Source organism: Lactuca saligna, chromosome 3 (genome assembly GCF_052625555.1).
Source record: "Lactuca saligna cultivar CGN05327 chromosome 3, ASM5262555v1, whole genome shotgun sequence".
In the NCBI taxonomy this organism is placed as follows: domain Eukaryota; kingdom Viridiplantae; phylum Streptophyta; class Magnoliopsida; order Asterales; family Asteraceae; genus Lactuca; species Lactuca saligna.
Window position 1 is genome coordinate 20,514,277 of NC_136419.1, and position 16,063 is coordinate 20,530,339.

Below are 16,063 nucleotides of genomic sequence, written 5' to 3' on the forward strand. Positions count from 1 at the left end.
TGCACGGCTGAGCAAGTCCCAAACACAAAACTCTCACTCTTTACCCTCCCCCCCCCCCACCCAAAAAAAAGAAGCTCATATCTCATGCATGAGGTTGTTTTAACATCCAAGTCCTCATTTTTATGAACCCTCTCTACTAGAAACACTTAAAGGGACAGATATTAGGTTCTGGAGTTCAACAACTCATAAAGCTTCAAGCTTTAGGATCAAAAACCCTAGAATGGACCATAATATGCACAAATCAAAAAGGATGAGAAATCTCTGAGCTTTATACCTTCAAATGATGCTTCAACCACAGAAAAGCTCAGATCCAAAGCCTAGACTCCAACTATATTCTCTTCAATGCTCTTTATTCACTTAAAGAATCCCACAAGAATGATTAGAAGCTCATAAATGGTCACTCAAGCTCAAGGGACAAAAATTAGGGTTTTGAGAGGGTTGAGGGTTGGAAATGATGGCCGTGAATGAGGCCATCATGTTCCTTAAATAGGGACTCACCCCACAATTAGGGTTTTCACTCTGAGCCTAGTATGCCGAACGTACCCTCTAGTACGTCCAATGTACTAGGTGACCTCTGCATCCAAAATACACAGATGATTACGCTGAGAGTACACTTGCGTACGCCTCGCATACTCAGCTACCACATTTTCTCAAATAATGGTCCAAACTTGAGATGTACCTGTCTCGGGATGTTACATGATATGAAGGAATTAATCACTTAATGGAGATTTTGTCATTCTACCAGAAGCCACGATGTGGCCTAGGGTTTGCCACGATGTGGTGGTGCTTGGAATTGCGACTTTTTTCTCCTTTCTCTCTCACAACGTGACACATGTATTGTCACGATGTGAAGTTGATTTTGGCTAAGTTAACCATTGACTTTGTGGACCTTTGACGGTTGAATTTTAATCAATTTGACTTGTGGTTAAACTTGAAGGATTTGGGTTGTTGACTAAGGATTCATCTCTTTTGGTGATTAGCGGGTTCGCGGGATTGAACAATGCAAGGAGTTAGAGTGCGGCTGTGCTTCTACGGTTCTATAGTTCTGGTGAGTTTCTCATTATGCTACGTATCATATTGTATGTTTTTTGCATGATAGGATAGAGGTGTTGTTAGAGCATGAGTATATTAGTGGCTAGGATAACTCCTTTGTATGTATGTGTAGCTTAGGACACTTGTTGTCTTGGTATGCTAGACTGGTAGGGTATTTCCTGTTGATCGTATGGTTCTGTTAGGAGTTATGATAGGTTAGGGTAACCGAGGTAGACCAGTTATTGAGATTATGTATGACTAATCGACAAATGACTTAATTGGGAAGTGGTCAATGATAGGGTAACTAGGGAAGGCTAGTTACTAAGGGTACACACATACTTGTATTTTGCTGTGTTTATGTTACATGATTATGTGATAATGATAACTTGGGTCTCTTTGTAGGTTAAGTTGGATAGCCTGAGAACTCTTGGCCTAATACTCGATTGTGATGTTTTTATCTAATTGTTCGCTCTTGAGTAGGTCATCTGTTCGACTGTGTATCTGATCCCTAACTACATATGACCTTATGAATTATATGGAAAGACTGTGGTTAGATTACAACAATAATAGGAAAGACTGTGGTTGGATCACAACACTCATATGAAATACTATGGTTGGATCACAACGCTAATAGGAAAGACTGTGGTTCGATCACCACAGATGTATGAAAGACTAGGGCTCCACCCCTGGTAATGGAGTCAAGGCTGCGCTCGTAAACTCCTTAGGGTTGGGTTCGTTACACATGATATAAGTATGTAGATAGGAGATTTGATTGCTCGACGCTAAAGCCGAGATCTTGTGTGGATGCATTGTATGTATTATGGAATATGTGGTATACGGGGGAACTCATTAAGTTTTATGCTTACAGATGTGGATTAAATATTTTGTAGGTCATTCGTGAGAAGAGCTCTACGAGACTATGCATATACATCGAAGGTGTTCGTTTCAATGGTTTTGTAGATTTAACTATGATTACGTATGATTTCAATCAATCAAATGTTACTCTATGGTTTTTGAAGCAAAGGTTTTAATTGGTTATTGAATTTTAAATTTGAAAATTCTCTCTGTAATTTTTGGAACGTTACAAAAAAAAGTTTTATATAGACAAAAAAGGGTTTTTTATGTGAAAATATCTTTTTTTATATAAATATGATTTTGAAAAAAAAAAGATGTAAAAAAACATATTCGAAACCAAATTTTGAAAAAAAAACATGTAAAAAATTAAATTTAGGATGAATTTGTAACAAAATTTTGAAATATAGGCCAAAAGTATAAAATTTGGACAAAATTTGTAATAAAGTTTGAAATCTTGGTCAAAAGTTTAAATTTTAGACCAAGTTTGTAATAAAAATTAAAAATCTGTACCATAAGTATAATTTTTGAAAGTTGGATGATCTGTTGACCGAGTAAAACAGTCAAAATGAATACATTTTCCAGTTTTTGGGATTTAATTGACTAAATCGATTATGAACCCTAAACATAAGAACATTTTTTTTTTTTTTTTTTGTTGTTGTAGATTTCCCTATATATAATTAATATAAATAAAATAAAATTGTAACACTTACTTGATCCAATGACAAGTTAGTAATTTTTTTAACCAATTAATTTGAATCTATATATTGTGTTTTACACTGTGATTATCTCATCAATACTGTAAGATTATGTTAGCATAATTAGCCCTTAAAAATATCAAGTTGGATTAACGTGGATATGGTAAATATCAATTAGGATCGATATAATTTTGAAGTATCACTTACGATCTGTGTGACTTTGATAGCATTATATAGCTTATGGATACTAAAAGCAACAATTTCAACAATCTTTGTTGTGAATTTTGACAAAGGGAATTAATATCTTTTAATTATTATACATGTCTGGACAACTAATTAACTAATGAGTTTGGAGAGTTCAAATTTAGTTTTAACTAGGGACGGTTTGATTGAAGTAAAAACAATTGATTTTACTTTCTTCTATAGCATCTTTCTTTCATTTGTTCCCATATAGCATTGTACAATGACAAATCTACTATTTGGTAATTTTTTTATATGAGAACGCAATTTCAATCCAAGAGTGAAAAGGTCCTCTTTTTTATATTTATTAAATTAACATTAAACCCAAAAAATTAATCGAACAAGTGTAAGACCAAGCAACCTTATTGTGTTCCAAATTGATAATTCCAGTTCAGTCTCACAACTGTCATTCTCGAAGGTGCTTAATTGAACCTTGCTACTAGTATCCTACATATGGCTAATTCATTATGAAAATAATAAAGTTATATTGTGTTTCTAATGGTTGAAAAATGCGATTTTTGGACATGGACATAGTCTTTGAATAATCTCACCGTTTATACATTATATAATTGAGGTCTTGGTTTATGTTTCATACAGCTTTTTCAGTTTGTTAATCCACGCATGTAACATGAATTTGCAAACTAACATGTTGAGTGTGGATTTCAATGTACTGAAATGTCAAACTGACATGCTTTTTTTATGACTTGATGCAAAATGGCAAGTTAGTTTCTTTTTTCACGCTAAATAGCATCATACTTTCGTTTTTCTAGTTGTGTTCAGATGCAAAGAAAGCAAGTTAGTTTTTTTTTGTGCTAAATGATAACGTATTTTCCTTTTTTTTTTTTTTCTATTGGTTTTACCTAATGCAAAAAGGAATAATAACTTCTTTTATTGTGTTAAATAAAAACATACTTTCCTTTTTTTTTTTTCTATTTCTTTGTGACCTTGTGACCTGATCCAAAAAAAGGCGACTTAGATTCTTTTTTGTGCTAAATAGCAACGTACATTTTTCATATTTTTTGTGGCTTTTTTTTTTCTATTTCTTTATGACCTTTGTGACCTAATGCAAAAAAGGCAACATAGTTTCTTTTTTGCCCTAAATAGCAACGTACCTTTTTCATATTTTTTGTGGCTTGATACAAAAAAGGCAAGTTAGAATGTTATGTATGTTAAATGTTTTAATTGTAAATATAATAAAAGTTAAATTTAAGGGTAAATTACATGAATGGTGCCTATGGTTTCGGGTAATCTACATGTTTGGTCCCTAAAATATTTTTTTTTAACTTGAACCGTCCCTAATAAGGGTTTATGTTGCATGAGCCAGTTTAACCATATTAAGATAATTTGATTTGCTCCAAACTTTATATTTTTCATTCAAAAATACCAAAAATGTCCCTCTTTTAATCCAACAGCCATCCCCTACACTACTTCATAAATTCCATGTTATTAATGCTCAAACAACTTTTGATCATAAACTTCATCCTTACCCCTTGGCTTGTGTTAGGTGGCACAAAGATTGAGTGGAAAAACAGTGAGATATCCGGCCACATTCAAGGCCCCTTATTGCATTGAGTTAACTCCACAGGAGTTGACAAGGGTATCATTTTCGGTACTTTTCGCATCAGGTTTTTTGTCACATTTTCAGCTTCTCTTTTATATTACAACATTTAATCTTATTTTTTAGGATGAATATAATTTTCTTTTACGGAATAACTCTCAAATACATTATAACTTCTTTATCTAAATGATACACTATTTATAAAAAAAAATGTAATAGTTCTAATATGATTTAGGTATTTACGATAATAATATATATAATATGTTGTGTGATGCGGTTTAACCATAATTTTGTAAATTCAATACCGCAAACAACACTGCATAGTGCGGTTTGACAAAACTACAAACCACACCTCAGATGTTTTAAACTGCATTATGCGATGCAGTTTGGTGCGGTTTAATGAACACCCCTAGTTACAGTAACTTGGTTAGAATGTACCTACATAACTATTATGTAGAAAACATTAGGCAACATACTTTCAAAGTACATAGCTATTTCACATTATAAGGATCGATGTTCAGAATCTTTATGCCGAGATTTATTTAGAAGACGAAAGAGAGAATTTAATAACCTTTTTACCTTTTGGATACAAAGTGTATAAACACACATTCTAGAACAAACATTTTCTCAAAAGCTCCATAGAAGCATTAATGCTTGGATGATGGGTTGCACGGACAAAGGGTAAAATGCTGCATAATTAGCTCAAGAAGAATTCAAATGGTAATTTAAGGAATATTTGAAAAGTTTAAAATAGTAATAACTACCATAGGTATAGAAGGAACTTGCAAAAAGATACATAGACAATAGAAACATACAAAATATAGGTTGATTGATAACTGTTGCATTCTTTTATCTTTGTCATTAAGGTTAAGATAAAACTATATAATAGGTTACAATACACTGATACAGATTCAGACCTTTGCAATCAGGTATTTCCACTATGTTGTGTGTGCCCTCTTCATAAATCCCAATCAGATCTGTTGATGAACCCCGCATGGCAAGTTTCATCCCCGTTGTAATTGAAAGCGTATTTACTTTATACACATACATATCCACTAATTTAGAAGTAAATTTCATGATGACTAGGGCTGAAACAAAACCATATACATTCAATTGTGAATTCATGAGCTTTGTTTTTTAATATACTCTCTGTTCCTAGCAAAATGAATAACTTTGAGCACATTTCCATTTCGCCTTGTTCCTGAGTTCTACTTACGGAGAGAAATGAGAGCATACGGAGGGAAAGTGAGGGGTGTCAAAGGAAAATCGTGTTTCCGAGTTTCATTAATGGAAGGAAAGTGAAGGGAGGGGAAGTATTTTAGAGTCATATTTTCCTTCCAATTTTTCCTCCCAAATTGGGCGGATTTGGGAAGAATGTAAGGGGAAGGAAAATTTTAAATTTTATTTTATTTTTCCTCCTGAGTTGGGAACACAAAAACTTAAATTTTTTTTTTTTTTTTTTTTTTCATTTCCTTCGAACTCTGGAACACGGAATAATGAATATTTTCCTTCACCTCCCTTTCTTTCTGTTAAAATTTTCCTTCCATTTCCTTTAATGAATTTACAAAAAAACTCGGGAACAAGGCGTTAGGAGGAGGATAAGGTTGGGGCTCAAAAACTGCCCGCAGATAAAATAAATGTCATATTAATAAAGTAGTGAAAAATCAAATATGGTGTTTTAAATTTGTCTAATTTAAGAGTTAAAGAAAAAAATGGATAACAAGAAAACTTACAGGACGAATATGGTTATGATCATCTGGATGTGGATTTGATTACCCAAATCCATGATCATTCTGCACAAAATCTCTCTTGTTGGGGGTATTTTGGGAATGATCCGAATAAGAAATGGATCTATGTTCTCTTGTGTTTCCAGCATTTGAATTTGTCCCTTTCCCAAAGAAACCACCAGTGCCAAGTGTTCTTGAAGATGGAAAGAAGTTGCCCCTCATTCGATCCAAATACCTTCCACCAACAGTTCCCTTGTTGTTATGGCTATTTACAGTTATACCCTTTTGACCTGTGTCCTATTTCAAGTGTTGTTGGACCTCAACCTCAAGCTTTGAGCACGATCCATGAACCCTTTCTTGTTTCTCTCCATTTCTTTCTTTTTTCTCATGGCGTTTCCTTTCAGTTTCTTTTTTATCCTTTTCTTGATCTTATTCAGTTACTGTTTGGCAGGTGCTATATGGGTTGGAGTTAAATCAGGATACACATATTTTCACTTGCCTGTTTATGTTACAAAGTAAATGAATTTCCTATCACAAACATGCACACGTTTATAAGATTAGTTTATATGCCATATGTTGAACATCTGGTGTGCCCCTGCTCTATCATCCCACAAAAAACATACCACAAGAGAATGGGTTACGTGGCTGACATACCTAATACTCTACATCCTACAATACACACATGCTAGATGACCATAAAATAAGGCAACAACAAAAATGAGATATGATTTTACAACAAAATATATATGATGATAAAACTCTACCAAAAAAACAATCATTCAATCAAGTCATCTTCGTCCAGGTCAAAACATAAACCAAAGGAATGTTTACTTTCTGCCATTTAAGTTCCATGAATACCATTAATGACAAAATCCCCCAAAGTTAAATATGTATATAAATACTTCACAAGGGAAAAATCGATAACACCAGGTGAAATCACAGCAGAGATGAAGCAGATGCAGGGAAATCAGAAGCCTTTTTTATTGATTGAGATGATAAACTCGAGAGATGGAATAGGGTAGAAGGGAAGTGGACCGGTGAGCCAGAGGAGTCGATATCTGATGTACCGACGGAGAAAGATTCGTTGTCGTTCTTATGTGACAAGTATGAGATAGATTACTTGATAGGTGTCATTTGTTGAACAATTGAAGAAATATGGAAGGTTAGAAGCATAGTTTTAATACCTTAGTGAAATCGGACCTAGGGTTCGTCATCAAGCTTTTAGGACTGAACTATTCGTTGCTGGTATTGGTGAAGGGATGTGAGGTGAACCCAAGGTCTCCGGCACAAAAAGATAAGTCAAGGTCGCCGATAGGAGGTGATTGGAGGTAGAGAATGTTGTTGAAGGTCACCTTCATGAGGAGAGTTGATGTTGCGAAACGTGGTAGAGAGACCTCATTGATAAAACCCTAGAAAATGGTCCCTGTGATTTTTTGATAAAAGATCAATAGTCTAAACGCGCGTTCATTTTAAAACTTATAAAGTGACATCATTATACGACACGCTTTTTATTTCGGGTGCCTTCCATGTTCTTATTTTTTTTGTTCTGATAATTTTAGGACATGCAAAAATGCGTGCCCTAAATCCTTCAAATTTTGGGAGAGCTGACATTATTTTTAGGGCATACACTTTTACGTATCATAAATCGATGTGTGTCGTTTGCGTGTCATTAAAGGCCAAAATATTAATAATTTACACCCAAAATATTGAATAAATTATTATAAAATCTAAGGATATGACAACACAAGATATGAAACAAAAAAGTTATGTTTCTGGTAAGATGTTTGTTCATAGTTTATCATAAATCCGATTCAGTCGATTCTTGATCTTTTGGAACCATATGCTAAAATCCTCTTAAATAGAACTAGAAATCAAAACAAAGATAATAAGACCTAGGGTTGGCATTTTGATTACAGCTATAATATAAGAGTATATGGGAAAGAAACAACGTAATGCAGACGTATGTCCATGAAATTCTAGACATTAAAGCGCCTTAGCTTCTTACTATTTCTGATCTTCATACATACCAACATATTTTTTCTGACATCGTCAGCTTGTTCACACACACTAGAAGATATTGCTTGGATCGCTGGACTCTTGGACACAGGTAGCCCAGTCAGCAGTCCTTCAATGCGCTGTAGCTTTGCCACGAGTGATCCTTTAATATTCCATTGATCATATACCTGTGTCATCTTTTTCCCAAAGTGCCAGGGGATTTCCAATGGTAATTGGGTCCACTGTTTGTTAATTTGTGCTTTGCAGCTCTCCATTGGTACATTGGTGTGTGTGCCTTGGTGGTATAGCCAAGCGCTTTACACTTCTCTAGTAGCATCCGTAATTCTGGAATAAGTTGTTGTGATATTCCTCATAGCTCTAATCTCCTGCATTGTCTGGCATCATTGTCATAAATATCCAATATAGATGCATTTTATAATATAAATGCATATAACCTACTAAGTTTCTTTATTAAAAAAAAAAAAAAAAAACAAGTTAATCAAATGTGGAAACTACCAAACTGATCGAATAGATTGACACTCGTCCAAGATATATTCAAATGCATATAACCTACTAATTTGCTTTATTAAAAAAGAATTGGTGTAGTATTTAAATATATAAAATCCAAACATTAACATGAACTAGACCTGGTTTTGCATATATACTATGTTGCATATTTTGTGCTGGTTTTGCATTTTTTTTTTAACTAACCATTTTACTTATATATAAACTAAGAAAAAGATGAAACGCCATTCCATAAACTTAGCATTTAACCTATACAGTTATTGTGTACATACCTCACGTGAGATCATTGTGATGATGGCACTTGGAAAACCATCTTGCAGATTCTATTTTATTTCGGTAGATGTAGTTACATTCTCGTATGGTTGCACCTCCATGTATACCGTTATAGGGTAACTCGTTAAAAGCTTTAAGATCTTTAAGTTAGCAAATGGAGAAGGTTGATGTGAGATTGGTTCCATGGATGAAGAAAGAATCTACACAAAATACAAAAGAAGATTAGTGTGTAATCTTGTTTTGTTTTAATGTTTTTTTTTTTTTTTTGTACAAGAGTATTCCCATAATTCAGATGATTGTTAGTAAGATGCACATGATAAACAACATCAAGGACTAATACCTCGAGAATCTTCAAGTTAAGTGTAAGAAATTTGACATTGTGAAGCTGTTGAAGCAGACAAACTAACTTATTAGCATGTGCCAAGCGCAGGTAGGAAAAACAAAGATCCACCTTTTCCAAAGATGGGAAACCTTTTGTAGAAAGCTGCATAGGACGATAATCTTTCATCACCAAGAAGGTAAGCTCAGGTGCAGAAATCATCAGAAGCCTCTCAAAGCCATTTCTAATAGTGAGATACTTAAGTTGAGGAACAACCACATTGAAAGTCGCCAACATCCACCCGCATATATGTTCAAGTGTGAGATTAGAAAGTCGGGGATGACAGATATTCAAAACATTTGTTCCCGTAATTGTGTCACCTCCTAAGGAGAGATTCTTCAAGTTGGGGCATTTGGATAAAAGACCAGTACTGATGTTATCATCAGAGAGTCTCATATAATAAAGATGCAATGCCGTTAATGCTGGGAGGCACGAAGTTGGTGTTGCCTTAAAGGAAGAAAGAGCATATCGAATGTAAAAACTCCTCTCATAGCTGCCTGTAATAATAGTGAGTTGTTGGATATTGTGAGAGAATGTGTAGTCAAGAATTCTTTCGACAGACTCATTGGTAACAGCTTTGCAATGACCGAGATTGACTGAAGACAGTTGCATTTTAGTATTGCGGTTAGAAATTAAGAACATGTGAAACAAAGTTATATCGTTTGAGAAATTGAGGTAGGGCATTGACTTCCAGATAGACCTGCATCTAGATGACAGAACACACGTTCTAATAGCCTGTTTGAGTCTAATGAAAGAGAGGATCATATGGATAAGATCATCTGGCAAGCTGCTTAGTCTATCCTGATCTTCTACATTCATTGTAACTTTCTCATGCCCAAAATCCATTCTACCTCCTTGGAGATTAATTTTCAATTATAGACACATTGCATCATTCTTTTGTGGATCTAACATTATGCATTATTTTGGCTCCAAAAGCTGCAATGAAATAGACTAATTAATGCAAAATCAGGACATGCTAAACCTAAATTAACAGTCTAGGCAAGTAAAGCTCCAACATGAAAAACTAGTTCCGAACAAGATCAAACAGATCAAATTCTATAATTTGCGTAATCTGTTGTAATACATCTCATAACTTCCTATAGTTTAAGTTCTATAAGACAAAACTTACTCTAACTGGTTTGACAATCAAGCATCATATATCAATATCTCCAAGAGCACCTGCAATGCAGAATCGTTCAAATGCGTTGAGTATAATTTATTCATTGAGTATTTATTCGTAAGGACTATAACATTATTACATGAAAAATAAGTAATCCTTTAATATTATTTTTACATGCATGTGACAAATATCGTTATGTTTTCATAATGCTGCATAAACACTGTCTAATTTATAATCTTAAGTATCATATACATATTGACGATGAAATTTTGAGCAATATGTTAATGTTATTTAGAGATGCAAATGTTTACATCATTTATAATATTTGATCAAAATGTGTTTAATTTGAAATAAAGTTGCATATATGAAATTATTCATAAGAACACTCGTTTATACCTATAACATATTTGACCCCTAGTATATTATGTAAATTCTTAACTAGGTTGGGTATGATTATTTTCCTATGGGGATAACTAAAGTCAAATCCTCAGAGCCACCTAAAATACAGTAAAGATATATTGAAAGTTGAAACTATGTGTCAAGTGCCAACACTCTCATTTGGGTTTTCTTTTGTACAATATACTTCCATACTTCCATTAGCACAATGAAGAAGAAGATAGGAACCGAGGAGTAGTCCTTACCAGTGCCATCAAGAACGACGGTTTTGGAGACGAAGATCGAGATGAGAGGACTGAGGGACAAAGCTGATCAGCCGCATATGACGGAGGAGCCGACGAGGGAGGCAGAGAGCGGAGGAAATACGCAGAGGAAGGGGATGTCGGACATAGGAAGAGGCAACAACGACGACATGAAGCTTGAAATATTAAGAATTTATAATTTATGTTTTTTTTAGGGTTTTGCACCCACTCTTTAAATTTTACTTTCACACCTTCCTTCTACTTTTCTACACTTTTAACAAGATTTGTATCATTTTGTCAAAATTACATATTTGGTCTTTAATTTTTTTATTATTATTATTATTTTTTTTGTATTCGGATCATCGCTATATTTGATTTTGTTGTATTTTTGGTCCTTATGGTTTGTTCAAAATTGCATGTTTGGTCCCTAACTTTATGTATATAAAAGACGAAAAATGCAACAAAATCAAACCACATGGACGATCCGAGTGCAAAAACAAAGTTAGGGACCAAACATGCAATTTTAGCCAAACGATAAGGACGATTTCAGTAATTTACTCTTTTAACAAATCAAAATTAACACATAATCGATACCTATTATCTAAAACTAGACAAACACCATTGTCTTGCCCGAAATAAAATTATATAATTAATCTTTTAGTAATCATATTTCATTGATAGTATTTTTGTCATTTGTATTAATTAAAAATAATTATTATTATATTTAGATATTTAGTTAATGTAACAATATAATTAATTTGAACAATAGATAATATAATACTTACTAAAATCAAATTATTTAATGGTATCTATTCATGTTTGATGTGTGTATAAAATTAATTATATTTCTTATCTATATTAGTTAACTAATGTAATGATTTATTAACTTTAAAAAAATTAACGACATTTTAATTTCATCATCATGATTATTAAAATTATCAAACATTGTTTGTGATGTAATATAATTTAATTTATAACTTTATGTTATTTTAACTATTATTATTATAAATTAGTTTTAAAAAAATTAATTGAATTTCAGTTATTATAAAAAATAGTTTTTAGAGATCTTTTAGTTAATTTTATTTTTAGATTTATCTTCTTTTACGTTTATTGAATTTAATGTTTTCCTTTTAATTGTTGTAAAAAATATACATTAATTTTTTTTATTTGACATTTTACTATAGGTTTTAAATTTTACATTATATTTTTAAGTCTTTTTAATATATTAATTTAGATTATGCATTTAACTTTATATTGAAATTATTCATAACTCAATAAGTCTTCCATTTATGATAATATTAATAATTAATAACATATTTAAGTTAGAAAGTATATTATAAGGAAATATGAAAAGTTGGGGGTTTCAAATTGATGTGGTGAAACAAAAAAAATGTTTCCTTTATAAGTATAGTGTGATGATATGATATTTATTTCAGACCAAAATTCAAACATTATCGATACCTATTATTTAAAATATATATTTTTGTTAACAAACAATCTATTAATTCGGTTACCTTTTTTCCATACATTTTATTGTTCAAAATAATTTATCAAATCTATAAAACTTATGTAAATAATTTTTTTAGTAGTCTTGATTGATTCAGGGATTCTTATGGATGTCCATCCTAAAGTTTCAAGGGTGTCCAAATGAAATTATATTATTACATGTATAAATTTTTTCAAACTAGCGGTTGTCCATGGACACCTATAGGCATAACATAGATTCTCTCCTTGTGATCGCAATGGACATAAATTGAATTGTGAAGTGTTAGCGTCTGAGAATTTACGCTCTTATTAAAATGCTGATATTACTAATTTATGATTTTATAAGCTCGCAACTCTGAATTGGATCATAATTATGGATCGTTTTAAACACATACAAGATTACGTTATCCGATGGAAAATAATTAACTTTATTTTTCCATAATTAGCATTTATGTAACTTTGACAAGTATCTAGTTGAATTAATATGATTTGTTAAGTATCAATTAGGATAAATATGATTCCATAAGTGTCAGATGAGAATTAATTTGGCTCTCCCAGTTTCCTTTCATGGATACATGTACGGGATTTTTTTTGTATTTTTATGTTTTATTTAAAGAAACATTCATTTTCCATTATGCAGTCCGACTCAAAGAGGTCTAAGTCTAGCCATTGCCTCGTACACCGAGAGGTCATTAAAACATGATCCATCTGTCCGTTACGGTAGTTGAAGTAAGGACCTTATTGTGAACTAAGTCTGTTTAAGGAGCGGGAGTCTCCAACGAACATAAGAGTAATGATTATTACCTATGATGGAAAGTTAACATGTGAAGTCATTATACAAGCCCTGTTTGTTGATAACTCTGGGACATAATCATCTTAAGAGAAAGATAATTATAACACCTGCAGATTCGGACTAGTCAGTTAACATATTATAAGCATTAAAAGTGACTTTTTAATAGAAGATTATTTAGGATAAATAATCTTTTTCAAAGTTATTGTATATGTGATGAAGATTTCGTACATTTAAAGAACGCTAAAACCCAACTACGTATGAAGAAGTTATGCTTCTTCGAAGTATCGCGATTAAACCGACACGACTTTGTGAATCGTAAAAAGTGAATTTTTGATGAATTACTTTTTAGCCTAAGTAATCTAAACAAAAGTCATAGTAATCATAAAGTCGAGAGTGTGCATATAAAGACCGTCCAAATCTGACTTCGTGAGAGGATATTATGATTTTTAGAAGTTACAACATAGCTTGGTACGACATAGAAACTGAAATGGAAATCGGTTGATTGCTATGAAAAACAATCCAAACGGGAATCTAAGATCTCATTAATAGGAGTCAGTCGATATAAAGACAGTCGAGAACGGATGTCGTACGAAAGAGTTATAATTTTTATACGGACTTTAACAGTCTAAGTTTGTTAAAAATATAACTTTAAAAATAGATACAAAATTAGCCATCAAAGTCTAAGGGCCTTTTGATATGCAGCTGAATGGGTCTAGTTAGCACTTTTTACTGACTCGGTCCGACCATCCTGTTTGGTAAAGGGCTAATCTCGTCTGACCCAATCCAATTGTCTGGTTGGGTCCTAAGAAATTGTCTGTTTCGATCCATGGTAAAAAGAAGCTGACTGAAACAATTCCCTACTTTTCCCGGATGTACGCTACATCATGAAGACGTAAACGACCATACCCACCATTTCTCCTTCTCCCCATTCTGTCTTCACCAGTCTTCACCAAATTTTTTCCTCCCTTCTTCCATTATCGACGCCTCTTCACCATGATTCTTCCCATCAAGGACTTCTTCCATAGCTGATAAGCTTTGATGTTTTTAATCTTCCTCTTTAATCGATTCATGAAATCATTTTTGAAATCGATTTCGTGAAATCGTTTTTGAAATCAATTTCACTAAATCACTAAATGGTTTCTGATGAATGAATGTATGAATTTTTAGTAATTTCTTTGCTTTTCGATTTTTGTTCCTCTTTGTTGTGCGATTTTTGTTGTGAATTGTTGTTGTTCAATTTTTTCTCCTTCTTAGCAATTCCTACATATGAGTAATGTTTATGTCTCTCCCTCTCTCAATTGATATGTAATTTGTTCTTTATTTTTTGATTTTTGCACTGATAGTCACTCCTACAAAATCTATTTTGGATTAGTTGGTTGAATCCCCTGATGTCGATTACCAAGGGAGTTGTTTTTTAGCTTCTTTTTTTTTTATTCCTAAAATTAGTGTTGATTTCGATTTTTGATATTGATACACACTTACAATAGTGATTATATACAATATTCTTTCTGATTTTGCTAATTGCTATAGTTATACACTTGTTTTCTGATTTTCGATTCTTTAACAACTTGATTTTTGCAATGGTTTCCATTTTTGCTCGATTTTTCCAATTGTTTCTAAGGTATCATCACTAAAGAATCATCACACTCCGATATGATTCTTGTTTGGAACAAGTTGGGCTCAAGTCAATTTCAAGGTATCATCATCTTCTTTGGAATAGGAGAACAAGATTGTATCTGTGAATGAAGAGAAGAGTAACGTTATGAGTTATTATCATCTACTTTTAACCCAATCCAGTCCATCTTTTGTACTCTATTTGTTACAGATCATTGTAGATGGAAATGTATGTCACTTTAAGTTATATTATTTTACTTTCATTTTACAACATTAACCACTATTAATAACTTTAATGTGATAACAATTTACTATATTTCATTTTCATTTTACAGAATTCTACTTTTAATTTAAATCCAAAAAGTTCCAACAGTCAATTTACAAGATTCTACTTACATTACACTAATCAATGAGTTTTTATAAAAATGTCCTTTGAGGGTAAAATAGTCATTTTGCACAGTCAGTCGGATGCAAAATCAAACAGCAAGTTCCAGTCAGAAGTTTTAAACCAGTCGGCTTCTAACCGAGTTAGCTCTGACCCAGTTATCCACTATCAAACGACCTCTAAATAAAAGTTGTAGATATCGTCAATAGCTACGTGTGGATATAAACTACGTCGAAAACGGAGCTCATACGAAGAATATATGAATTTTTAAAGGTGCAGTCGCGCGCACAGACAAGATGCGCGGCGCGCATGTGACACCTCACCCAAATTACGACACGTGTCACCACTCAAGAATCGCCACGTCACTCGGTCCAACAAAGTATGCAACGTGTAAATAAAATTTCCGCCCTATAAATAACAATCAATCTCTCATTCGATCTCCTAAACCCTACAACCTTTCTCTCTTGATTTTTCTATGCCTTAGCCCCATTTTTCCTTAGTTTTTAGTATTTCAGCGAAGCCGTTAGGTCCTTGAGGCCCGACCAATAGTAGCTTTCGAGTAGAATCTTTGCAAGTGCAGTTTTTGGACTTCTGACAGGAGAATCTCTATAAGTTAATCTACACTTATATCGCTTTTATTGTAACTTATGATTATAGTTATATTCGTTATTATGAACCTATAATTAAGATTTATCAGTGATTCCATTTTATTATATTGATTGATCTACTTACGCAGATGATGTGTAGGT

At 32.9% G+C, this 16,063-nt stretch overlaps 1 protein-coding gene and 1 long non-coding RNA gene across 3 annotated transcripts; both read right to left on the reverse strand.

Annotated features, from left to right (window-relative positions):
• Positions 1–5,192: 5,192 nt before the first annotated feature.
• LOC145034683 (uncharacterized) lies at positions 5,193–7,548 on the reverse strand. Its single transcript, XR_013678147.1, has 2 exons — positions 6,114–7,548; positions 5,193–5,468 (listed from the first exon to the last, which is right to left on the reverse strand). It is a non-coding gene; the product is annotated as an uncharacterized LOC145034683 (long non-coding RNA).
• A 349-nt stretch (positions 7,549–7,897) lies between these two features.
• On the reverse strand, positions 7,898–11,189 carry LOC145033442 (F-box/LRR-repeat protein 25-like). Of its 2 annotated transcripts, none has more exons than XM_078982055.1 (5): positions 11,041–11,189; positions 10,409–10,458; positions 9,241–10,215; positions 8,900–9,100; positions 7,898–8,488 (listed from the first exon to the last, which is right to left on the reverse strand). In XM_078982055.1, exons 3-4 carry the CDS (start codon positions 10,123–10,125, stop codon positions 8,951–8,953), a joined length of 1,035 nt encoding a protein of 344 aa, XP_078838181.1. In that variant the 5' UTR covers positions 10,126–10,215; positions 10,409–10,458; positions 11,041–11,189; the 3' UTR covers positions 7,898–8,488; positions 8,900–8,950. The 2 variants fall into 2 exon arrangements, with proteins under 2 accessions (XP_078838181.1, XP_078838182.1); XM_078982056.1 differs by having other exon boundaries at positions 7,898–8,497.
• Between the last annotated feature and the right edge of the window lie 4,874 nt (positions 11,190–16,063).